This window comes from Podarcis pityusensis (genome assembly GCF_964106645.2).
Source record: "Podarcis pityusensis genome assembly, chromosome: 13".
In the NCBI taxonomy this organism is placed as follows: Eukaryota; Metazoa; Chordata; class Lepidosauria; order Squamata; family Lacertidae; genus Podarcis; species Podarcis pityusensis.
The window spans coordinates 4,512,605-4,538,033 of NC_138038.1; the positions used below are offsets into that span (position 1 = coordinate 4,512,605).

Genomic DNA, 25,429 nt, shown 5'->3' on the forward strand with positions numbered 1-25,429 from the left:
GGCGGCGCATCCCCCCCGGACCGCCGCTTCGCCCCAGCCGCCGGCTCCCTGCCCGGCCGCCGCGCCTCACCACAGCGCCCACCTGCTGCGGCTTCTCGGGGAACCGGGCGCGGGACGAACTGCATGTAAAGACGGAACCGCCACAGCGCCCCAGTACGTAGGCGAGGCGCGGCGCCCCGGCCAGCCCGGCCACTTGCGCAAAGTTTGGGGGCTTCGCTTCTCGCTCGGCGGGGCGCCCGGGAAAGCGGCGGCTCCGGCTGCTTGGCGTTGTCATGGGGATGGCGCGCGGGGGGCTCGGGCGGGCGGCGACCTGTCCTGCTCCGGGGCAGCGGAGCTTCCCGGCGGGGGGCGGGCAGAAGGCGCGGGGCGAGGCGCCGAAGGAGGCAGGCTGGAGTTGCGCGCGGGGAGCGGCGGCACTTTTCGGCCGGCGAGGAAGTGGGTCTCTCCCTTCTGGGCTCGGCTCCGCGGGTCCCGCCTTGGAACCCGGCCGCTTTGGCGATCGTGGGGGAGCAGGCCAGCTCCTGAAGTGAAGCGGAGAGACCCTTTCTCATCCCGGATCGAGATCTGCCTCGAGGGCAGCCCCGTCCGGGCCAGGCATCCTGCACGTGCCCCTTGCTCGAGGCGGTCCCTCGGAAGCAGGTTGTTGGGCGGATCCCGCGCTGCGGCGAGGCCAGCGGCAGGCGTCGCCCCGGGCTCTCTGGGGGCGAGGCGGACTTGCCCCGGGGCGGAGGCGGGTGTCTTCGCCCGGCCTCTGAGCCCCTGCCCCCTCGTCCGGGGTGCGGCGATGCCCAACCTCTTCTGGGAAGAGCGGGGCGAGGCGGGATGGACGCTGCTCGGGGGCAGGAGGCGGATGCCGGGCGAAGAAGGGGCTTTTCTAATGGACGGTGTCTAACTTGAAAGTAAGGAGGGTGGTGGTTTTTGGGGAAGAGTGTCCCGGCAGAGGACTCGCCAACAGCCCCCCATCGGGGACTCCGGAGGAAGGGTTTCCACAGGTGGGACTGGAGTCGCTTCGCTTTTAGAAAGGCGCGCCGGAGGGATGTAGGCGCGACTTGGATTTCGCGCTCTTGACGGACCGGCTCCTGGTTCTCCTGCCGTGTTCAAGTCCTTTGAGACCCCGTCGGACAGTCATTTGGTGGTCCTCCGGAGGGCGGGGGCTCAGCAAACTCCTGGGGTTTTCTTGGCTTCCTCCTTGCGAAGTTTGCGTTCTCCTTGCCGGCCCATCCTCTCCCTGGCCATACCTCTGGCTAACCGGGAAAGAAGGGAGGGGGGTGGCAGCCCCCCTCGCCTGTTCAGCTTGCCAAGGGTGCCAGCCCGTCCCTTGCCCACTTAGGAGCCGGGGGGGCGGGCTGGGGGCGACGGCTGAGGGCGCGATGGTCCAGGGTGCTTGGGGGGCGCCAGTACTTCGCGTCCTTGGGAGGAAAGTAGGGGCGCCGCGGGCTTGAGAGTCTCCAGGGGGCCCGGGACTTTGAGACCAGCAAGGGGGAGAGATGTCGAGCCGGGGCAGCCCAGCCGGCCCCTCCAGCCCTGGTCTTCAGCTGATGGGTGGGCAGCCTGAGCCAAGGAGCTGGGTGGGTCCCCTAATGCGTTTCGGTGCTGAGAAGGTGGAAGCGAAGCTGCCCCGGGGTCGGGGGAGCTTCTGGCGCTGGGATCGGGCCGGCCCTGGCCCGGCTGCTCCCACCCCAAGGCGGCCGGGGGCGGTTCAGGGGGTCCGATGCGACTCCTCCGGGCGCGAGCAGGAAGAGCTGTGCGCCCGGCTGCGCGAAGCTCAGTTTTAACTTGGTTGAAAGTTGGTGCCTTGCGCGCCCAGCGGAAGGGGAAAGGGGAGCCAGACGCGGCTCTTCTGGGGAAGGGAGCCCTCCGCCCCCTCGACGGGGTTGTTGGGGCAGAATGGACCTTCTCCGGCCACAGCAGGGAGGCCGCTTAGTGCCCGCGCATGGGCATCCCCGAGGGCACGATGCCGCCCTAGAAGGGCGCCCCTCCTCGAGGAGACGAAGGCGAGCAAAGGTTGCGCCCCTCTCGCCTTCGCCCAGCGGCGGGGGGTGGGAGGTGGCGCTCCGGGGGCGCTTGGCTTTGGCGCCGGGCGCGGGAGGGCCAGGCGTCGGGGAAGCCCCCTGTCGGGACACACGCCCCCTCCCCAGGCCGACTCCCCTCGAAGGGCGGGCAGGGGCGCTCTCGGACCCTGGACTTTCCGACACCCGAGGCCAGAAATTGGGTCGGGTGTGGCTCCGTCCAGAGCAGCCTGGGCTGCGAGATCAGGGGAGCCTCGCGGCAGGTTTCGAGCTCGCCTTTCGCCTGAATAAAAGCGCATCGGGTAGAGACGGGGGTGGCCGGGGCTGCCGACTGGCTGTCCCCCTCGAGGGCTCCCCGGACTTGCCTGGACGGCGGGCGTCCGCCTCTCCCCAGACCCCTTCCTCCGCCGACTCCCTTGTCTCCGTCTTGCAGAGTCCAGGTCGGAAGAGCCCTCTCCGGGGAGCCCCCGCCAGCCCGACGCCGACGAGCCAGCGCCGCCCCCGCCAGCCGCCCCCGCCGCCCAGCCCGCTGTCCGCACCATTCGGCCAGCAAGTCACCGTCCAGGTAACGGCGCCCAGCCCGGCCGGGGCCTCCCCGGGAGCCCGCCTCCCCTTTCCAGCGCGGCTCCTCCTTTGCTTTCTTCGGGAAAGCGCCTCTCCCCGGAACCGGGGCCGCGGGGCGAAGGGGGCTTTCCTGCCCAAGGAATGGATGTTGCTCAGGGCTTCTCGTCTGGGTGCAGTCTTGGTCTGGAGGTGAAAGAGGGCGTTTTCCAAAAGAAAGGAAAGAAAACTTGGAGAGAGGTCTCTGAGCCTCCTTTAATATATACTGTATAGAAAAATTAGATGCGCAGCACACAATTTAAAGTCGAGAGTTTTCTTTGGAGTAGTTTTCGGTCAGAAAGAAGGTAGAACGCTCCTGGGTGCATCTTTTATTGGAAGTTAAGCCTCGCTTTTTTTTTTTGCAGTGGCGCTTACTCCCTTAGTAAGTGTTTAGGGTTGCAGCCTGAGTTCTCTTTCTTTGCAAATCCCAGTAGTTAAAATCTGCAAAACATATTTTACTATAAACATGAATGTTAAATCTTAAATAACTGTTTATAGAGCAACTTTCCTTATAGTGGGGCAACAGTAAAACTGCCAGAACATTTGCAAAGCTAAGCAGAGCCTGGTATGTTTTGTAGGATTCCAACTACTTACACTGTAAATTTATTTATGGATTTTAATGGAAAAATTGAAATGAGAGCAAGAAGTTGTTTTACAAATTAAGAAAGAGGAGCTGCTATTTAAATGGGGGAGGCCATTATGATAATTGTGGATTTGTTTGGTTCCTTTACATTTATTTTGAAATAAACAAGAAACCTAAGTCTCCTGTCATGCATAATAAATATGCAACATACAGTATGTTCTTCCCTTTTACCAAAAGGTCTCTTTTAGTCCTCAAAAACTGATACTAAAACTTGATGATTTAATGTTTTATTGCATGTGTTTAATCTTTTTCACAGTTTGTTTCATTAAAGTATCAATGAAAATAACAGAAAATAAAATGGTATATTTATTATATTTTATTCAGATTCTTGTATGGGCATTTACAGTGCTATCATAGCATTGTTGCTGGTGTTAAAGCTAGTTTGATTTACCTTCACAATAACAAGCTTCAAATTATAAAAATATCAATATGCAGATCCAACAGCAATAACCATTTATCTCTAGTATATGTTCTTCCTTTCTATACCACTGACAAACATTTTCATTTTTCTCTCTTTCTGTAATGTCTTGATATTTTGATTTCTCCCCTGCCCCCTCCCAGCTTGGGTATTAGGACCTAATTGTTTGGAGCCTATTAGTTCTTCTTTTGCTTCTTGATTGATATATTAAAAATAACTGAAATGTAAGCAGTCAAGGGGTTGGGGAGCTGAATTGTGTCGTTATATCATTGGAAAACTCTGAGTAACTCTGCTCACTTGATCCAGCTGACTGAAAGCCAGTGTTAACTTTTGCACATTATGGGATGTGCAATTCTCACATTCATTCGAGGGGCTGCCACAAATGTGAGGAACTCCTTATGTGGAAAACCTTTCAGGCTGCAACTCTATATCCAGTTACTTTGGAGTAAGTCCCATTGGACTTGTGTATCTTTCATTGCCTGAAACTGAACTGAGAGATAGCACCCTAGTCATATGCATGTCTCTTTTTCGTGCGCCCGCCCCCCCCCTCGCACAGAAGTATTTTCCAAGTAGAAAATTTGTTTCATTTTGTCACATTTCGAAGCATCTCCAAGGCAGAAAATGTGTTTTAGTTGGACTTGCAATAAAGTAACACAAGGAACAAGTACTGATGAGAAAACTTGGGAGTTCAGCCATTGCTAATGGACCCTTTCCTCTTTGCCCTTGCAGATATGCCCTGCGTGCAGGCCCAGTACAGCCCTTCGCCCCCTGGATCAAGTTATGCAGCTCAGACCTTTACCTATGGCTCGGAGTACAACCCCGAGATCATGAACCCGGACTACACCAAGCTGACCATGGAGATGAGCGGGGCTGAGATCAGTGCCACTGCCACCACCTCTCTGCCCAGCTTCAGCACTTTTATGGAGGGCTATGCTGGGAATTATGAGCTCAAGCCCTCCTGCTTATACCAAATGCAGTCCTCTTCGCCTTCCTCTTCCGCAAGCCAGAGGCCCCTCGTCAAGATGGAAGACAGTCGGATGCTTGGCTACCACACTTCCTTGCCTCCCTCTGCTGATGAAGGCATGGCTGTGAACACCTCCATGTACTTCAAGCAGTCCCCGCCTTCCACGCCCACCACCCCCGGGTTCCCCCCACACCAGGCCCCCTGGGACGAGCCGCCACCGCCCCCTCTTCCGCCAGCACAGACCTGCATGGCCCCTGGCCACCTGATGAGCGCTGCCCCGATGAAAACGGGGCCTGGCCGCTTCCCACTCTTCCACTTCAAGCATTCGCCGCCCCACACGCCACCTGCCGGCGCCCACATGTGCTACGACGCAACTGCCTTGAGCCTGCCCATGGGATCGGATAGACCCCCTGCCGGCCAAGCCGCCATGGAAAACCACCCATACGGGCTCCCGTTGTCCAAGAGAGCAGCCGCCTTAGCCTTCTCGCCGCTGGGTCTCAATGCAGCCGCTTCCAGTCTTCTGGGGGAGAGCAGCGGTAGCAGCAGTGGTCTTCCCTCCCCACCCAGCAGAAGCTCTTCGTCAGGGGAGGGCACTTGCGCCGTGTGCGGGGACAATGCTGCCTGCCAGCACTATGGCGTGCGGACATGCGAGGGCTGCAAAGGCTTCTTCAAGGTAAGAACCGCCAATGTGAGCCCTTCGCTCTCCCCTCCCCTTCAGCCAGTAGCAGTGTAATCCAATACACACAGGGCCTGCTATCCCAATGCTCGTTGTGCAAAAATTCACTTATCTGAGCACGAGGATTTAGTACCCAAACCTCATTATACATAATGCAGATTCTGATATTCGAAGTCAGACGTGTGTGTGGTGCTGTAAACAGATAAGCAGCCTTAAACAAGTCTCCTTTTGGTGTTTTTCTGGGTTGCGACACCCATTTCTCCAGAAACCCTGGTTGTAGGAGGGGGAGAGATTTGACAACTAAGAAAACTCCCCCCCCCTTCCTTGCAAGGATTTAGAGGGGTTTCCCAGGTCTTTTCCTCATTTTGGAGTCAAAATTCTGTGGTCAGGAATGCATTCGAAGTCATGACTCGCTATGCAGATATTCGCCTAGCAATTTCCTGAGAACACATTGTGTTTGGAGAGCAGGATCTGTGTGTATGCGTTTAGGTAAAAGTAAGTCCCATTGTGTTAAGGAGGGTTTAAGGATTGCTATGTGTATTTAGGATTGCAGCCTTATTTGTGAGGAGGCCCCATTGAAAACAATGGTATTTCTAAGTGGATGTGGATTAAAAGCTGCACATTTCAATGGAACAAGTTTGGTTGCTTTCCATGGGCCTTGGTTGCAACCAGTTTTCGCTGAATATTGTGTCTGCTCTGAAGCTTTTACATTGTTCATTTATTTATTTTTTTAAAATTGCCCTACCTGATTTTTCTGGGAAAATGCAAGATAGCTAACAAATCAGTAATGGAACAATATGAAAGTAAGATTCAAATAATCCCCAAATTAAAGTCAACCACAGAATCAAAATATCAGAAAACTAAAAGCGCATTTGATGATTCCAAAACAGCCATTGAATAAGTACAAAACTAAGCCGGCAAATAATTTAATTATAAAGCCAGGGGCCTTTTCACCAACCACCTAAAGTGGTATAATGACAGGACCGCCGAATCTCCCCCAGCAGTGTGGACACAAAAGCAGAGAAAACTCACTGACACCAGTCTTTCCTCCCAGTGCGGAGAGATCTGAAGCAAGGCCTCAGGTGGTAGTTGGAGCATGACGGAGAAACAACACGTGGAATTAGGCAGCCCTTACAGTCCTCAGGTCCCAAACTGCTCAGGGCTCTAAAGGTTAACACCAGTGCCCTGCTGAAAGTGACCTATGGAGCAGACTGGCCAACCACAGAGAATGCACCTAATACCTTCACTGTGCAATCCTATTCTTGACTTGAAATTAAGTCCCAGGTGATTTGTAAGACAATATATCTGAAATATATATTTCAGATATATATTGAAAATACACTCTCTCACATAAATGCATTATACAAATATATATCTATATTCTTATTATATACATTTTTATATATTTTATTATACACCACCTTTGTTTCGTGTATAATAAAGTATGTTGGTTGACTTGTTCTGCAAATCATGTTCAGCATGTGAGGTGAACGGGTAAAGGATTGTACCTCAGTGTAGGGAAACAGGCAAATACATCTAAGAGTTTTCTCTTCAAATTCACTAAGCTAAGTGGCCTTAAGCTGAGAACACTCCACCTCTCTCAGGCTCAGTTTCAGGGTGAAAACACAGACCTGTATTTTCTAATAGGACGGAGAAGAGACGTGTTCTCGAAACCTTAAATGAATGTGATATATATGAAACAAATTGTGTGTGCTATACACAGTAGTTTCACATATCATGTTTCCGTAAATATGTTGGTTGACTTGTTTTTCAGACTATGTTGTGTATTTGAGGATGTACAAGGTTGCTTTAGCTCTTGATACTGAAACGTCAGCCAGCCCTGTTTCCCCTTGGGGTCAAGGGACACATGTTGCCAGAGAGTTCTCTTCTGCATGTCCATTGAGGGGAAGAGGCGGGTGCAGTGGCGTAGCGTGGGTTGTCAGCACCCGGGGCAAGGCAAGTAATTTGCGCCCCCTAACCCGTGGATTTGCGCCCCCTAACCCTAACCCCCAGATGTTGCGCCCGGGCGGCCGGCCCCCCCTGCACCCCCCACGCTACGCCACTGGGCGGGTGTAATTTCCTGCTCATTTCAGTAGGACATGCCCAAAGAAATTGGTCATGCCTTGAACTCCAAACTTCCTAGAGCCTGTATATCAACTGAAGGGATCAATCGCTTTCCTATTGCCTTTGTTGGAAGCATGTTTTATATTATGGTCACTACTTAGCGATATATTGCAGCATATTTATCAGGCTTTTGCTGTTAAAGCCCTAATTTTGGCCTGCAATAAACCACAGAAATCTTCCCTTAGACAGTTGAAACTTGGTCCCTTTATAGCAAGAATTTCCCACACTGAGTATTTAATGTGCAAGTTATAGTATAGCAAAGTCACCTACTAGGTTTTAAAAATATGCTGTTACAGTATATAAAGACAAGCACATAGCAATCCTTTATATGTTTATTCAGACGTCAGTGCTGTCGCATCCAGTGGGGCTTCCTTCCAGACAGGATTGCAGCCCTCACCGTTTTCCAGCTCTTGGTTAAAGTAATAAGTAATATTATTAGAAGGAAATAAATACCCCTTTTGAAGTTTACTTTAGGTGTCTGAATACATTACAGTATCTGTTTTCCTCACATTTAACAAAACCCAAGTTTAATCTTAATACTTGAGGTTTGTGTGTTTTTTATGACCCACCTTGCATTTATGGCTGAAAGTTGCTTTTAAAAAAAAAATCATATTGTATTTTAATGCTGCAACCCACCCTGGGATCTTAGAGTGAAGGGCAGGCAAGAAATAAAAGAATGAAAAAATAGTAAAATAATTCCATGCAAACATTATTTAACCATAGGCAGTTAACTCCTTAAAAAAAAACCATATGTATGAGAAAAGGACTTCAGCTTAATGCTTCCATTCAAATAAATTTGACTGAAAAGTACCTAACTTTGGTTGAATCATGCCCCCTATTTTTTAAATTTTGTTGCGAGCCCATGGTAATACTTGTATAATTTAACTTACAGATTTATATATTGTACATTTGCTTCTCTTTGTGTTTTATATATTCTTTGTTTATGGCAATGATGAATTAAACCAGTTATTTTGATATCTAATAATTGAAGTAGTGAGATAAATCTAAACCAGTTATCTTGATAGCAAGAGAGATCAATCTTCAGGTAATTTTGATTCTATTTTAATAAGGTCAGTAATAATCAAGGGAATGAACCAAGTAAAAATTGTTCTCAGAGGGATATTAAAAGCCCAGATAATACATTCCCCAAAGGTATGATGCGATGACCTGGTAATTTCAGATATGATTTTATCATTTAGGAGTTGACTGTCTCCTGAGCCCTGCTTCTGAGCCACCGTCGATTTTCATTGTCAGTAGCTAACACTAATAAAATTGTTTTTCCTGGAGGCTAGTGTGTTAGGAAATTAATTTTATTTAATTATGTGAATTGCACTGTCACTTTTCACACTGTAATTAAAATGCAACTTGTCAGGTCCCAGCTCACTCTTTCTTGCATTGTATCTTCCTAGAGGACAGTTCAGAAAAATGCAAAATATGTTTGCCTGGCTAATAAAAATTGCCCAGTGGATAAGCGCCGTCGAAACAGATGTCAATACTGCCGATTTCAGAAGTGTCTCAGTGTCGGCATGGTAAAAGAAGGTAAGAGTTTGCTATTATTAGCCTGCACATCATACTACAAAACGGCTTGAGTGCAAAAGGAGGGACCCTAAAGGAATTGTGATTTTTAGAAATAACAGTGAATGTCTTTGTTTTTACACGTTGTGTAACAATGACTTTACAACAGATGTTGGGTCTCTTATTCCAAATAACATGGATTGTTCAGAGGTTCTTTAGATATGGGAGCAGGAAAGTAGAACTTTTAAAAGGAAGGTTTTCCACACCAATTATTTAGTCTGCTCTCCTTGCTGTTTTACATAGTTCTTGATTCATTGAGTCTTGTCTCCCTCTATTTGAATAGCCCAGTCCTATACATAGCCTAGTTAGAAAAAAGCCCTGCTATGCTGAATGAGGCTTATTGCATTGCACTCTCATCAAATTCATGTAAATACTGCCACTTTCCTTTTCTCAAAATTATTAGGTACTTTATAGACATGAAACAAGCAGATAATATCCTTTTTGCTATCATAATTGATAATAGTGTTTCAGGGTTGCAAGCCTTTTTATCCATTAAATATAGAGATTTATCAGTAGAAGTTTTAATAGATTAATGTTGGGGCTAATTTGAAATGGTGAGGTCACATTTTAATCAATGTGATTTGGGTTTTGTTTTTTAAAAATGCTATGTTTAGTTTTGGTGTTTTCCTGTAAAAGGACATTTCCAAGAAAATATGTTATTTGTTTTGTTGATTAGAAAATAAACTACATACCCCACACAAAGGAATTGCTGAGAGCACCTTATGACTTAAATGCAACAACAAAATACAAATGAGCAAAACTAAAAAACGGCAGCAGAAGCACAAAGGGTGCTTAAGTCATACTCCAAGAAGACCCAGTGAAATCAGTAGACTGGCTTATAAGTTAGTCATGGCTAACTTTAAGGCCACGGACACAGTTGCTGACAGGCAATATATCCACAGAATCAAAAGCTTTTTTAAAAAAAGTTACCAGTTGTCAGCAGAACCACAAATAAAGAGGCAGAATAACCGAACCCCTTGGGGCAGAGAGTTCCACAGATGGGGCACCACCACAGACAAAGCCCTTTCATGTGTTCCCACCAAAGGCAATGGCAATTTAATATTTGGCTTTCCTCCATTTATGTGTGGAAGCTATTTTTAACTCCCATCGGTATCTAAAATAATTACACTGAGGGTTGAATATTATGTGTATTATCAGTTGAAAAGCAAATAATTTGTCAGAGCCACTGGCTCGAGTGTCAGACTAGGACCTAGTAGTTCCCTGTCCAACCATTAAGATCCCTGATCTTGGCCAGTCACAATCTCTCGCCATAGCCTACCTTTCAGGGCTGCTGTGAGGGAAAAATGGCGGAGAATCATGTACACCATGTCAGGCTCCTTGGGGGAAAGGAGTAAAATAAAGAAGCTTAATTTGCAGGACTTTGTCTTCTCAGAAGTAAGCCCAATTGGGTTCAGTGGCATTTACTCAGGAAGTATGTGGCTGCAGCCCTGTGCACACTTAACTGGGAGTAAGTCTCATTGAAATCAATGGGACTAACTTCTAAGTAGACGTATCAAAAATAGCTCTGTAAAACTGTTTAAATGTTGACAGTCTTGTTTTATCTAAAATCATTAATACAGACTGAGCTGAACACTTCAAGAGAAGAGAATTGCCATGTAGATCATGTTTTCAGTCAGTTACAAGATGTATTTGTCAGTATTATATTTCATTTTATCTTTAGTGCTAATTACAAATGTAAAGGTATTTGTTTTTAGCAGTGCTGTGGTTTATGCATGACAATCAAGCATGTACACATTTAAATCATGCAAGACTCATAAAATGCCTGTAATCTCCGTCCCCTATAAATGTTACAGAATAGACAGGATAGTGCTCTAGTGAATACTGACTATTGGTACAATAAGTATTGTTGTTGTTTTACATAATATCCGTTTGTGTAACTGCTGTGAACTGAAAACTGCATGTTTAAGGAAGGGAGATCGATAGACAGCTTTCTTGTCTGTTTTGATTTCCCTCGTATTAATTAGGCAAAAAGCTGACCGTGTAATGTTCACGTGTATCTTGTTGGAATTTGCCTCTGAAGACTGATGGTGTGTGTTTTTTGTTTTCTCTCCTCCTTGATCAGTTGTCCGTACTGACAGTTTGAAAGGGAGAAGAGGCCGACTGCCTTCCAAACCAAAGAGCCCTTTGCAGCCAGAGCTTCCTCAGCCCTCGCCACCTTCTCCTCCAGTCAGTATGATGAATGCCCTTGTGCAAGCGTTATCCGATTCCGCACCCAGAGAGCTTGATTATTCCAGAGTAGGTTTTGTGCTTTTCTATATAGAATTAGCTTTTTTGATGACCAATGGCTTTTAGCAAATATATTTGGCCAGCTGATACATAGGATTCTTTATCAACCGTTGTGTTTTAATGTATGAAATACCGGTAAATACCGGATGCAGGTAGAACAAGTGGGTGGTTTCTGGCCGCAGTAATGGGTGCTTTGTGACTGTATAGCATTTTGCCAGAAGTTGTCTGCTGCAGAATGGTTTCATTTTATTCCTGAAATTAGTCAGGGCTTCATGCATGATTCTGTAATACAGAGAGTAGAAAGTAACAAAAGGAACCCCATTTAATTTAAATGATTTGTGAATCATAAGTGTGTTTCAGTCCAGTCATTTGCATCTTTACTTGGAAGTAAGTCCCCTTAAATCCAATTAGTAACTGTGGTTAGAACCAAGGAGTTAGAAAGACTGGAATTTTCCCGTGGTTTCTCATGTACACCAGCCAGCACTTTTGGACCCAATCTTCCACCATTTCAAAATTTCCATATACAGTAAGCCCACAGCTTAGGCACATTTAACTTGTGCGCATTCAGCTTTATGCACTTGGCCAAATTTTTAAAAAATTAATTAATAAGAATAAAAATAAAATTAGAAAGGGGGCAAGTGGGCACCCAGGTGAAAAGACTTTGGCAATCGCACCCACATCCAATGTGTTTTGACTATATGTGATTTTGGCTTTAGGCACCACGCCCAGAATTTAACCCCTGTGTAAGTTGTGGGCTTCCTGTATCGTAAGTGAAAGCGAGACTCTGACCTCAGGAATATGCTTTGCTTCTGAAGTGAAAAGCCATCACCTCGAAATGAAAAGATAGCCCACCGCTTGACAAATCCCTAGTCATAAATCTTATCATAATTTTATGCTTTCATTTGGCGTGTTTCATTTGGGATGGTTTGCAATCTGGAGCATTAAAGTTGGTTATGTACACAAATAATAGTTAAAGCTGCCTTGGGGGTGGAGATCGGGACCCAGAACCTAAACATGTTTCCCAATTAACTTAATCAGTGGGGCCTACTTCCAAGTAATTTTGGGGGATTGGAGAATAATTTTTTTTTGTATTTTACTCACGATGGTTAGCATCCGCTGCTTTTGTGTAGTTCTAATGCATGAGATTTTTTTGGTGGAGCATCTATTTACACAGAAGTAGTTTGAGAGTGAGCACTTAAGATTTCAGCTGGATTTCATGAGTCCTATTGCAGAATGCAACTCTTGTTGAGAATGCTGATTATGTTTTAATTGGCAATATTTTGTTCCAAAATCATATTGCTGACCAGCATTTTAGATTTACCTGGGTACATAAACTTTGAGCAGTCAGCACAGCTTAGCAAAATTTTGTTAAATAAAATCCATTTAATATTAACTATTGATTAGTCTTAACTTTTGGCTAAATATGTTTGCCCAGTTTTTCCACATGCCTTACGTAGGGCTGGTTCATCTTTATTAAATACTTTGCAGAATCAATGTGAACACACAACAGTAGTTTCATGACCAGCCAGTATTTTGAGCCAGAGTCATCCTAGATAACTTGAATTGATGATCCTTAGATGCTATAAAGTTATGCTTGAATTTATTTTGACTTGCTGCTAATGTTTTAGGGCTGGTATTAGCTTACCCAACCCATAGCAACAGTATATTTAGAAACTGGCTTTCAAAAAGCAGTCACTAGGAGGAAACCCTTTCAAGGGCATCAGGCCTCATTCGGGTCTCCCACCTGTTTTTACACTGTTCCAACTCCATTTCAGACATGAGCTGCGTCAAGGCGATAAGAATCTATCCCTAAACCATTTTTTTATTCAGACAAAACTCTTGTTGAGTTCAGTGAGAATTCTGCCCCATGCAGTGACTCTGGGAGATCATAAATTAACAAGGAGTGTTTGCCTGGTGCTAAACCCAGGGTTTCAAACCTTGTGTTACCTTCATAACACAAGAGTCAAAATGACAGCATTTGCAGGGGACCAGCGGCAGGAGGGAAAGACTGAGCTCCTTCTCAGCCTGCTCATTCTATCCTGCAAATGCCCCCTGGGCAATATATACCCCCGCAGTCAGGCTTGAAAACCAAAAGTGAGTCCCAGCTGGAGGTTTGTTTAGTTAGGTATTTTTATACTGCCCTTTACCGCAACAGTCACAGGACAGTGTGCAGCAAACTGCATTGCACTGAACTGGAACTGGAGGGAAGGCTTGTGACTAAGGACCACAAAGTATGATTAACATAACTCAGCCTTTTGGGAGTGAATTCCTTCCTTCCTTTTAAAACAACAAACTTAAAATATACTTTTGGATTATTAAGGATATCAAATCAAGCAAACATAGACAGCTTAAAGTTTCATTAGTAATGTGGCAGATGAGACAGGCACAACCCTCCCAATTTAGTAGGAACTAAATTCAGAAGTTTTACATTTACCCTTCTGATGTTTACATTGGTGACATACTTAACAGACAATATGCTACCTTGGGCCACATTTGTGGTTTTTTTTATTTTCATCAGTTTCTCTCTCTCTCTGATACAGTTGGCAACCTTTTAACTCCCCTTCCTTTTATATACGATTAATAAAATTTCTGGAACACATTTCTACACCAGATATACTCTCAATCAATACACAGTCTCCACTAAAGTTTCCGAGCACCACCTGCCGTTTACTGGAGTGGTTGGTGCATTCAGCCTAAGGGCTTACACTATGGTAGACAGCAGGAGCTAGATGGGCCTCTGAACCCCCAGAATCTTTGGGGATCTGCACTGTTAAGCCTCTTGGCTGGTAATACTCTTTAGGGAGACTAAAAACAAAAAACAACAACTTTGCTGTGTTTCCTTTAAATTAAATTGCCTTTAGTTCACAAGAATTCAGTTGTGCTTCTTTCTTTCTCGTGGCACTATTTTTATTGGTTAGGGAGGACAAAAGATATTAGCAGGGCTGCCAGGCTGCAACTTGCAAACCAGAGATCACGCCTTTTACCATTAATGCATTTGAGTTCTTGCCACCCACCCCCTTGCTTCCCAGATCTCATTAGTCACCCTCTTCCCCCCACCCCCCATCTGCTGTAGGGGGCAGGGCCTGAGGTTCTGCAAATTGCAGCAGAAAGGCGAAGAGGAGCTATGGGACCTGGGAAGGATGCGGCAAGAGAGTAACAGCAACACTAATCTCTGCCACTGCGCATATGCATTTAGGTTTCAAGTTCAACCTGCAAAGAAGCTGTGCTGATAACAAGTATCACTTTTATCTGCTTAGAAAATAAATAGTTTTAGGCAAGCAGTTTATTATGGTCACAGGCCAGTGAAATTCAGTACAAAGAGGCACAACATCTAGTAACAAATACAGCCAGCAAGTTTTTTTAAAATAAAAAAAAAAGGCATCATGGTTGGGGGAGAACCTGGCAACCCTCTTGGAGACACAAGAGGATACATACATTTCAGTACGTTTCTTTTGTAGCACCCCCACCCTCCCCAGCCACTTAATTTTTTTACACTCTCTAATTACAATACATATCCAGCTGTCATCCTGGCATACAAACTTACAGGTCGTTTATATATTCCCTGCTTAACCGTGGAGTCCTAAAATGGAGGGGGAATGCAAACATGAAGGCCACTTAACCAACTTGTCCAGCAGCAGAACTCCAGCTCCCATCAGCACCAGCCATGGTGGTCATTGGTCAGGGATTGTGGGAGTTGCAGTCCAGTGATTTCTGGAGGGCTTCAGGCTCCCCATCTCTGATTAAGTATTCAAGCCCCTGATTGTAGATCTATCAAATGGGAATGCTAACATGTTTGTCAAGAAATATTATTTGTGAAAAGCTAGCGAAAAGTTGTTTTTTAATCTTTCAGACAAAAATATATTGTCAAGGGGAAATCTGAAGTGGGCCTTTGTCCCTCAATATGGCAGTAATAAGTTGTGCAGCCCTGCTCTTCAAAAATGTTTCAGGTCATTCCAGTTTTCTTTTAACTTCTCTTGACATTCGTACAAAGGTTTCACCTGAGTGGAATCCTCCAGATTTCCCCCTGAATTTCACTTTAGATTAACTTCTCTGGCAACTCTGTTGGTACGCAGTATAGCTTGGCCTCACAGTTGTATATCCTGTAGCTGTAGTAGAACATGCTTTTAAAAGGCAGAGATGAAGAATTAGGAGATAGTGGAAGGTGATGGGAACTGATCTGCAAGTAATTGAAGGAAATGGGCTGTGGGGAATGGTGACATCATTCTTCTAAGTCGGGGTGGCCTTTCTGCGGCTTTCCTTGACGTTCCTGGACTCCTAGCTCCCCTTGGCACTGGCTGCTGCAGTTGGGATCAGGAAAACTTTCCCACAACCCACAAAGTAATTGATCCTACAGATTTAGAGAAGAGAACTTGAGATGGGGTTTTAGGCAAAGCAAAACCCAGGTAACGCACAATGTGCATTTCCACCTCAACATTTTAGCATTAGTACGCACTTGCTCAAACATCACTTTCACATTGTTATAAAAGAGCATGTCTGATGGCCCTTCTGAGCGATGCGAATGCCAGACTGCCCATGAGGCAAGGTGAGGCGACTGCCTCAGATGGCAGGATCCACAGGGGCGGCAGATCTGGTCTCCAAAGACCAGATCACCCACTACAGCGCCATAGCAGCTGCAGCGTGCTCCTTAGAGGCCAAACCCACCCCCCCACCCCGTTCTTGATGAAGATCTTCACCCCCCTTTTCTTCCCGGGTGAGGAGAGTGCCATTCTGTGGTTTATCTCAGGTGCCAAAATGTTTTGGGGCCAGCCCTGTCAAGTGTTTGATGGAAAAAATCATGTTCTAGATTAGTTTTTTGGAGTACTATACTACCAGTCATTCTGTGGGGTAGATTAGTTTGAGCCAATAGCCCAGAGTCACCCAGTACGCTTTATGGGCAAGCAGGGGTGTTAAACCCAGATCTCCCTTGCCTTTCCAAATCTCTACTTTTAAGAACTGGAGTTTGCTTTCCCCTTCTCCCTCCCACTCCCTTTTCCTTACACGTTGTATCTTCTTAGATTGTGAGCAGGAGGGCAGGAACTGCCGCAACTGCTCCAGGAGCCTTTTTGGCTAAAGGGCGAGGTACAAATATGTAAGTAAATAATACATAAAGTCCACGCCAGCTCTTATAACCATTTTAGTTTCAGAGAGACTGTAATGGCAGCAAAGTGGGCTGATTAAAGGATGCTTTTGATTGATACAACTCTCATGTAAGAGTCAGGAAGCCCAGAGGCATGGTTTAGGAGTTGAGGTGCTTATGAATTGTCATATTTACTGTGTCTGTGTAGAATAAGCTTTCAGAGCTACACATATAAAAACAAAGCACACCTGACAATTTGTATAAAATCTGCTTTTGCGTGGCAGAAAAGAGGTTAAGAAGAATACTGTGATATTTCTCAAAAACGTATTTCCCCTTTTCTCTTTTCAAAAATAATTTTCATTCTAGTACTGTTCCACTGAGCAGACTTCTACAGGTACAGATGCAGAACATGTGCAACAATTCTATAATCTTCTCACTGCCTCCATTGACATATCCAGGGTCTGGGCAGAAAAAATCCCAGGATTTACAGACCTCCCAAAGGAAGATCAAACTCTACTCATAGAATCAGCGTTTTTGGAGCTCTTTGTATTGAGAATGTCCATCAGGTAAATCTGAGGTTCATTTTGTCAAGAAGTCATGACTTATTAATATTTTAAAATATAACTGTGACGTCATTAACTCTGTTGTTTCTAAAACTATAATAGCTGTGCAAGTTGAGCTCTGTCTTTGGGATAGGCAGGATCTCTCGGCTGACATGTGTCAGTCAGACTTGTTTACTTGGTCAAGGGCTTAATTCGCGTGCCAAGTAAATTATGAGTCAAGAAAAGATTCCCCAGGATAATTGGAATTCTTGATCCCTTTTCTGCGTGTGGTTTTTTTTTCCTTGGCATGACTTTGTAGAAGTTGCTTTGATTGTGCAGAGGTGGGTAAAGGAAAGTTCAGTGCAAGCATGATAGAAGTGTCCCATAGACATTTACTGCAAGCATGACTGAAGGACTCCCATTAAAACACAAACAAACCCTTCTCCCTACATACGCAAAATTAGACGCGCTGGAGAAGGGTTCTTGCATGTTTTTTCAGGGATTTGCAACTCAGCTGAAATGAGATTACTATGTGATCGGCTGTTTTTGTAGACCTGCCCCAAAGATTTAGTCTTGCCAATCCATTTTATTCAGACTTCTTTCCAAGTAAACATGTACTAGTGTGCAAATGATGTGCTGTTAACAATGGCACATACCACTCTAACAACGTTCATAATGTGTGTCTTTTTACATTCAAGATCTGATACTGCTGAAGATAAATTTGTTTTCTGCAATGGACTTGTTCTTCATAGACTTCAGTGCCTTCGTGGATTTGGGGAGTGGCTCGACTCAATTAAAGACTTTTCCTTAAATTTACAGAGCCTCAACCTTGACATCCCAGCCTTAGCATGCTTATCAGCTCTAAGTATGATGACAGGTAAGAGCACTGTCAATTTTAAAAAAAAAAACTCTTGAGTTAAAAAAAAAAATCTCTGCAAATATTTTTTAGAGATAATAAGGTGTTTCAGTAAGTGCCCATCCACTTTTACAATATTCTAAAAAGTTATGTCATTCTTAAAAAGGTAAAGGGACCCCTGACCTTTAGGTCCAGTCATGGCAGACTCTGGGGTTGCGGCGCTCATCTCGCTTTATTGGCTGAGGGAGCCGGCGTACAGCTTCCAGGTCATGTGGCCAGCAGGACTAAGCCGCTTCTGGCGAACCAGAGCAGCGCACAGAAACGCCATTTACCTTCCCGCCAGAGCGGTACCTATTTATCTACTTGCACTTTGACATGCTTTCGAACTGCTAGGTGGGCAGGAGCAGGGACCGAGCAACAGGAGCTCACCCCGTCGCGGGGATTCGAACCGCCGACCTTCTGATCGGCAAGCCCTAGGCTCTGTGGTTTAACCCACAGCGCCACCCGCGTCCCATGTCAATCTTAAATGCTTGCAAAGGCTAGACTGACAAGAGTTGCAATAGTGAATTATTCCTGTTCATAAAGCCCTTACTGCTATGTTTTCCTTGAGATCATTTTCTCTGTGATATTTCACTTGCCGAAAAATTGCATTACACGTTCTCAGTCCTGTGAGTTTCTGGCATTATTTATTCGTTAACTGATACTTTTTTGTGTCCAGTCAGAGGCAAATCATAGGCTGCAGTAAATATTTCATTGGAGAAAGGGCTTTCTTGCTAAGAATGTGACTTGTGTTCAGTCCTGATCAAAGTTAGTCTGCCTAAATTCCTGTGAAATCAATGATATGTTGGAATAAGTCCTGGATTTCAGCTCTACTGATCTTGGGCCAAATCATGCCACTTTCATTTGGAATTGTGTAGCAGGCAAGAAATGCGTAACACAGCAACACTCCTTGCAGAAGTGTTTTATTGCCCAGCAGGCACCGGTAGGCCATTTCCCATGGCGCATGGCTTGTGGGTGAGCCACTCCTCTCTTGGGGGTAGTGCGTTCAAGACAAGTACTCCTAACCCAAATCAGACCATGAGCCCACTACCAGGTCCACCTTGTTTGGATAAAGCTTCAGCCTGTTGTATCCCTTGCAACAGATGAAGCAGAGACCCTTGCTTTCCACTGTCTCCCTAGGGATGCATGGAAGCAATCCTAGCATCAGAATCTTGATGCCTCCACTGCCCAAATCTCTAAGTGAGATTTTGTCTGCGGCTTCCTATAGAACAAGGGTCCTGCTTCTAGGTCTTACTCTCCAGGAACAAGCAAAGCCCCTAGGTTCCCAAAACCATTTGCAGAAGAATAAACCACAGAGCCTAGGGCTTGCCGATCAGAAGGTTGGCAGTTTGAATCCCCGTAACGGGGTGAGCTCCTGTTGCTCGGTCCCTGCTCCTGCCAACCTAGCAGTTCGAAAGCACGTCAAAGTGCAAGTAGATAAATAGGTACCGCTCCGGCGGGAAGGTAAACGGCGTTTCCGTGCGCTGCTCTGGTTCGCCAGAAGCGGCTTAGTCATGCTGGCCACATGACCCAGAAGCTGTACGCCGGCTCCCTTGGCCAATAGAGCGAGATGAGCACTGCAACCCCAGAGTCATCTGTGACTGGACCTAACAGTCAGGGGTCCCTTTACCTTTACTGTGGTATGAAAAGCTGCCGAGGGGTCCAGGAGAACCAACAGGATTGAAGTTTCCCCCTGGAATGACTCCCAGGGCAAGGGAGGCTGTCCTTTTCTGGCCCGAGGGCTAGGCCACATGGGCTGCCGGCCACCCTTCCATGCCAGCAGTGGGGGTGGCCATTGCAGACGCACACGTGCACTTTACATGCAACACACATACTTCATGAGACATGCAGCCTCTCAGAACTCTCTCTCTCAGACAAGCACTTCTTGGCAGGTCACCTCCAGCCTCATGGGCCACTGGCTTACTGTCCCTGTAAAAGAAAACGTGGTAAAGCGTGTTCTCCATAATAGAGAGCACGTGTTGCGGTGGGGGCCAAAAAGGCCACCCCACTGTTGTTGGGCATATTGGCCACATGCTGTGATTGGGCAAGGAGTGTTGCTGGGGAGAATGTTATGTTGCTAAAGTGTGGGAGGGGTCAGAGGTCTTAAATACAGGGCTCGCAACCTGGGGCCTTCTCTTGGGCTGCGTGCACCGGATCACCTGCCCATCCTCCCTGAAAAAGGGGGGGGGGTTTCATTGTCCTCTGACCTTGCTATGCCTGTCATGGGATCGTCTGCTTTTGGGGCAGGGGCCTGGTAGGAATTTTGTCCATTTGGCTGATTGGCTGTTGCCATTTGGTTTTTGCCTACTGCATAGCAAATCGTCACAACTTGTAAGGTTGGCGGTTAGGCATTGGTTCAAATTGGTTGGTGGAGGGGTAAGTGCCTACCCCTCCATTGGTGGTGCGGAAAAGGAATTCTGTTAAAGGAATCCAGGGGCTTGCCATCCCTTTCGTCCTAGTCCCTGGAATCGGACTTGGGCCGTGCAAGCCCCAGGGGGCATGAGGGTAAGAGATGAGGGACTGATGTCCAGCTTCATTTCTCCCCAATATGGTTCTCCCTGACTGGCTTCCGCTGGAATCCGGAAGTCCATCCTGTCTCCCTGACTGGCTTCTGCTGGAATCTGGAAGTCAGTTCTGTCCCTGGGGCAAGGACAGATAGTCGTAACCAGTGCCTAAGCAACCACTCACGTGTGTGTATTTAAATAAAGTTGTGGCCAAATTCATGCCAAAAACCTTAAACAAAAATTGATGTGTGAAGTGTGAGTTATTGGGGTGGCCTGGGGGACCTCAACGTGCCACTTTCTCTTCCAAGGCAATATGGTACAGAGTACCAATTAGCAGGAGAAAGAAAGCAACAGTCAAGGAGGGCTACCTCTCCAGTTGATGGGCTTCCTGGAAGCTTCTCCGGAAAACCTTATAAAGGCTTAGAAGGACCTTCTTATGTTTTCCATATCTGTTACCACCTACCATTTGTCACAAGTTTGGTGGAAGGTGGAGTATAGTGAAAGCTTTTCTTAAGATTCAGGATTTTCTAATATAGCACTTTACACAACACAATAAAATCATTTTTCCCCAGCCCTGAAATATCTGGCTTGGAGATTGCTTTCTCTCCAGCCCTTTTTACAGGTAAATAAGCTGCAAAAAGTAGAAGATAATCAAAATAGCAAAGCTTGGTTGAGGTGCTTTTCATTTCTTAGAAGAGTGTCTGAATTCCTGATGGAATTCCAGGCCTAGCACTGATGGAGCTCACAGTGGATATTGATCTCCACTTGAATTCACTGAATAAATAATGGTTGCCATAGTTATAGAGTATTCACAACTGGTAGGGAAGCTGGGAGATCTCCAAAACACCTTCTGTGACAGTTCTGCCATCAAATCCTCCAATGAAACTATGGCACTAAAATTATGTATACATCATCTAGATCCCTTTCTCTTCACCTGTGGCCGCATAAACATTTTGGTCTCTTAACTGGAGAAGGCATTTTTTAAATACATTAGTGGTGTTTTAAAACCAAACTAGTTCATGTCTCTAACTGCCACACCTCACCCTGACATTCACATCTCAGTACTGTAGTTACTATGTAATGTGGTTAGTAATGAGCAGCCTTTTAGTATAAATAAGAGGAGCTGACACATTGATAATAAAACATGGGTGCTCACTTGCGTTCTCTCCTGTTGCTTTGCAGAACGACATGGCTTAAAAGAACCAAAGAAAGTGCATGAGCTATGCAACAAGATCATGAGCAGCTTTAAAGATCACTTGGCCTTCAGCTGCCAAAGCAAAGGACAACTTTTTGAGCCTGTGGAGTCCAAAGTGCTTGGGGTCCTTGCTGACTTGCGCTCCCTCTGCACCCTCGGACTGCAGCGGATCTTTTACCTGAAATTGGAAGATTTGGTGCCGCCTCCTTCTATTATTGACAAACTGTTTCTGGATACCTTACCATTCTGAGGTTCAAATTACCCTCGTGAAGGGCAACTGTCTACCAGAGCAGGCAAAAAAGAAGACTGAAAACTTAATGCTAACAATGCTGCTCTCATTTAACCGGCGGAAAAAGCAATTCCAGCCCTGAGTGTTGGACTTCGCCTAATGAATTTCCTTGCAAGCTGCCTAAAATGTATCTACAGGTCTGGAGCTAGGAAACTGGAGAGAGGGAGCGTTGAGTGCAGTTTTTGTTTTTTAATCACTAATATGGCACTTTTGAACGATGCTACCCCAGCAGGAAAAAATCTATTGCATAGCACCTCATCTTAAGTGGTGAGCAGAAAATTGTAGATGCTGTGTGTTTGAAAATAGTAGTGTTTGAAAACAGTAACAATGGCAAATTGTTCATGCAGGTAGTATGTCTTTTATAGTTTATACCTTTAGCATACTTCCTGTACAAAGGGCACATTAACCTGGCACAAATGAAAAATTCTCTCTCTTTTTTTCTAATGTTGATTCATGTTTCGTATCAATCTGATATAGCAAAATGACAACGGCTGTTAACTCCCATGGTCAAGTGCAATTTTTAAAGTCTTGTTTGTTAATTATAATTTATTTTAATATAAAAAGTAAATGGAAATAGCAAGAGTGGGGGGGGGGGCATAGTTTTTACATGCACTAACTTCCATGATAAAGTTTCCGAAACTTTAGATCCATGTAACATGACTTACTAACATGCCAAATTGGGGGGTGGGGGGTGGAGTGGAGAGGAAAGGCGGGAAGGAGCAATTTGTGATGAGGCCACATTCTTACGAAGTAAGTCACGATGCATAGCAACCGAAAGGGTCAGCACCATGCATAGTTACAGTTTAGAACTGAATTTAGCAAATTGATTAGTAAGGATACAAGACCTTTTGGAAGAAGAACAAGTCTTGTAAAAAATAGTCTGAATGTAAATGCTAGAAAGGTTTTAGTGGGCTGCATTTTAAACATTCCGTGTATGTACTCCCTATTTTGTATGTTTATACTGTTGATGCTATATTAATATGAAACTATTTGTTGCATAGTGTCTTTATTTGTATAAATATTTGCATGCATAATATATTGTAAAACTTCGCCTGTATTTATTGCAATGACTGCCCGCTCCTGGGAGCCGCGTTACACAGATCAACGAAATAGTGCGTTCACACTGATTCAGTTGAGTGTGGGTAGTTCACACACACATATATGTGCGCATTTCTATTAACCAGCTGTATATAAAATTCATCCTTCCACAAGTAAACTTTATCTTACTGTTTTATTTGCAGTGACTTTTAAGGCAGTACAATTTAGCACTTTGATATTAAAAATTTTGCTCATGTTTGGTAACATAAATAATATTTAAATATTTTAGTTCTTTACAAAAAAAGATTATATGCACTGTATTAAGTTAAGATTGGTAATTTTGCTAAAAAGAAGAAGAAAAGAAAACATTTTGAATGTCAGTTTCATGCCCCAGTACCTTTTTTTAGTTAACAGTCTACAGTAATTTTGTATTTTTAAAAAAACCTGTATAGAAATTAAATTATACAATCAAACAGATGCCAAATTAACTGCCTAATAGATGCATTGGACAACCTAGATATCAAGTTATTATCTCACTTTTAAAAAGGCTGGTATTTTATCTTTATATTTGGGTGTGCTTTTGGGGGGAAACATATTATTATTCTCAAGATTGGTAATGGTATCAACAGGGAAAGTTATATTATAAGTTATATTTTCAGTTTTCCTTCAGATATTTTAAAAATTACTGCTTTTTTAGTATTGACTTCATGAGCAAACAGAATAGCATGATTAAATATTGGAGGAAACAGCTTTTTATTGCAGGCAAATTTTACTTGTTGAACTGTAAAGCAATCGTATTTTGATTTTGAATTCATGCACCTAATCAGAAGAGAATTTAAAAGGCATGCTAATGTGTTTGCCACATGTGCAAAATATATAACTCACTAGAGGTGATAAGAACCTCTGACAGTAATTTAATTTTTCACTTTCATTCTCTTTCTGGAGACACACAAACCACAGTTCTCATTTGGCAGTAAATGGCATATGAAGGGTTGCTTTTTTATATAATAATAGGCAAACAAAGTTTATTAGAAAGAATATGCTTTTGTAGTTGTAAGAATTTTTTTAGTTAATATATTTTCAATATTCAAATAAAATGCAAACATTTTTGAAAGTTTGTGGTACAGAACTAGTTCAAAACACTTCTCAGAATCTCTTCTCCATTCAGTTAATTTCTGAGATGTCCAAATTTCCGGGGCTCAGAGACTGTGATGATAACTCATCATGGCATAATAAATATTCCCACAGTTAAATTTCCTGTGATCACTGTGTTTCAGTTCCATAGAATTTTTTTTTTGGGGGGGGGGACATAATCTTTGTTACCTATGGATAATTATTTTTTAAGTTGATCAGTTTGTTCATACAGGATAGTCACTGACAAATCTCAAGAGTGAAAAACGAAACGAAATGCAAAGCCAGTTCTGCTACTCCTTTTCTTAGAAACTTCTCAGTGTGAACATGCCTTGTTTCATATACTAAAATCAGGAATATTACAGCTGTTAATGGAGAGTGCCTTGTTTTTATTTCTATTTCAGATAATAGAGTGCTTCAGAAGTTTTCTGTTCCTCTAACAGCAATGCTTCTGTTTTGTGAATGTGTTAACCTGTAGGGTTGAAAGAAATGCTCTTCTACATATCCAGTGTAAATTAAAATGATTAAATTGAATTAACTTTTCCCCCAGAGGCCCTATTTGTATTGAATTTTGCTGAATTATGATGTGATTTTTTTTATCTCTTAGATCTGCTGTGGTTTAAAACCTGGGAGCAAGCTTAGAACACTGAAAATTTAGCAGGAACTTGGTTTGCGTATCTTGAGAAATAAATCATTGCATTGAAAAGCCGGCCTCTCGATAACCTTACTATTCAGTATAGAGGATATATATGCAGTATGTGGGCTTTCATTTTTTTATTTTTTATTTTACTGACTTAGTTTTTTTCTGCTATCATAAGTCCTGCCAGAGAAGTGGGGGAAGCATAAGTACAGTTTGTGTTTTTTAGACCACCAGTTCAACAGTTTAATGTCCATAACGCACACATTATTTTTGTGCATCCATAAGAATGCATGATTTTTGACCAGGATATGAGAAACAGTTGTTTCTACTGATTCCACCACACCCGACCAGCAGAATGTGTGTTGATATAAGCTTTCTCATTATTAATTCATTTATTTAAAGTGAATTAAGAATTAGAAAGCTTATATTAATACACATATTTAAAATCAAAACATGACTGCCAAAAGTATTTAAAAATGTACAGCCCACTTTCCTTTTGAAATGTGCTATGGGGAGCACCTCATGATTGGACTTACTTACTTTGTGCAGTGCTAAAATTGTTTATATGCGAGTAACTTTCCACAGTTCTGTCACATTGGACCTGCCCAAGAATATTCGAATTACTCAGGACTTGTAATAACTAACCTTGGTGGGGGGGATATCACCTGTTTGTGCAAAGGGCTGCAAACCCAAGAAAAAATAAAAAGGACTCTCAGGATGCTATGAAATGAAAGTTGAGCCTTGCTTCTATTCTTAACCCAAGCAAAGACTGGGACATTACTAAAAAAAATATCTCAAACCTCTTCCTTGCCCCAGATACTGGAGTCAGTGGGCCTGAATGTCATTTACATCAGACTGTAGT

General features: G+C 44.4%; 1 protein-coding gene across 4 annotated transcripts; it reads left to right on the forward strand.

Annotated features, from left to right (window-relative positions):
• Positions 1-24,633, forward strand: NR4A3 (nuclear receptor subfamily 4 group A member 3). Of its 4 annotated transcripts, none has more exons than XM_080977647.1 (8): positions 1-153; positions 2,443-2,574; positions 4,400-5,307; positions 8,844-8,973; positions 11,093-11,265; positions 16,700-16,899; positions 17,574-17,752; positions 21,457-24,633. In XM_080977647.1, exons 3-8 carry the CDS (start codon positions 4,402-4,404, stop codon positions 21,717-21,719), a joined length of 1,851 nt encoding a protein of 616 aa, XP_080833773.1. In that variant the 5' UTR covers positions 1-153; positions 2,443-2,574; positions 4,400-4,401; the 3' UTR covers positions 21,720-24,633. The 4 variants fall into 4 exon arrangements, with proteins under 4 accessions (XP_080833773.1, XP_080833775.1, XP_080833774.1 ...); XM_080977649.1 differs by having other exon boundaries at positions 17,695-17,752; positions 21,457-21,595; XM_080977648.1 differs by lacking the exon at positions 2,443-2,574.
• The last annotated feature ends 796 nt before the right edge of the window (positions 24,634-25,429 follow it).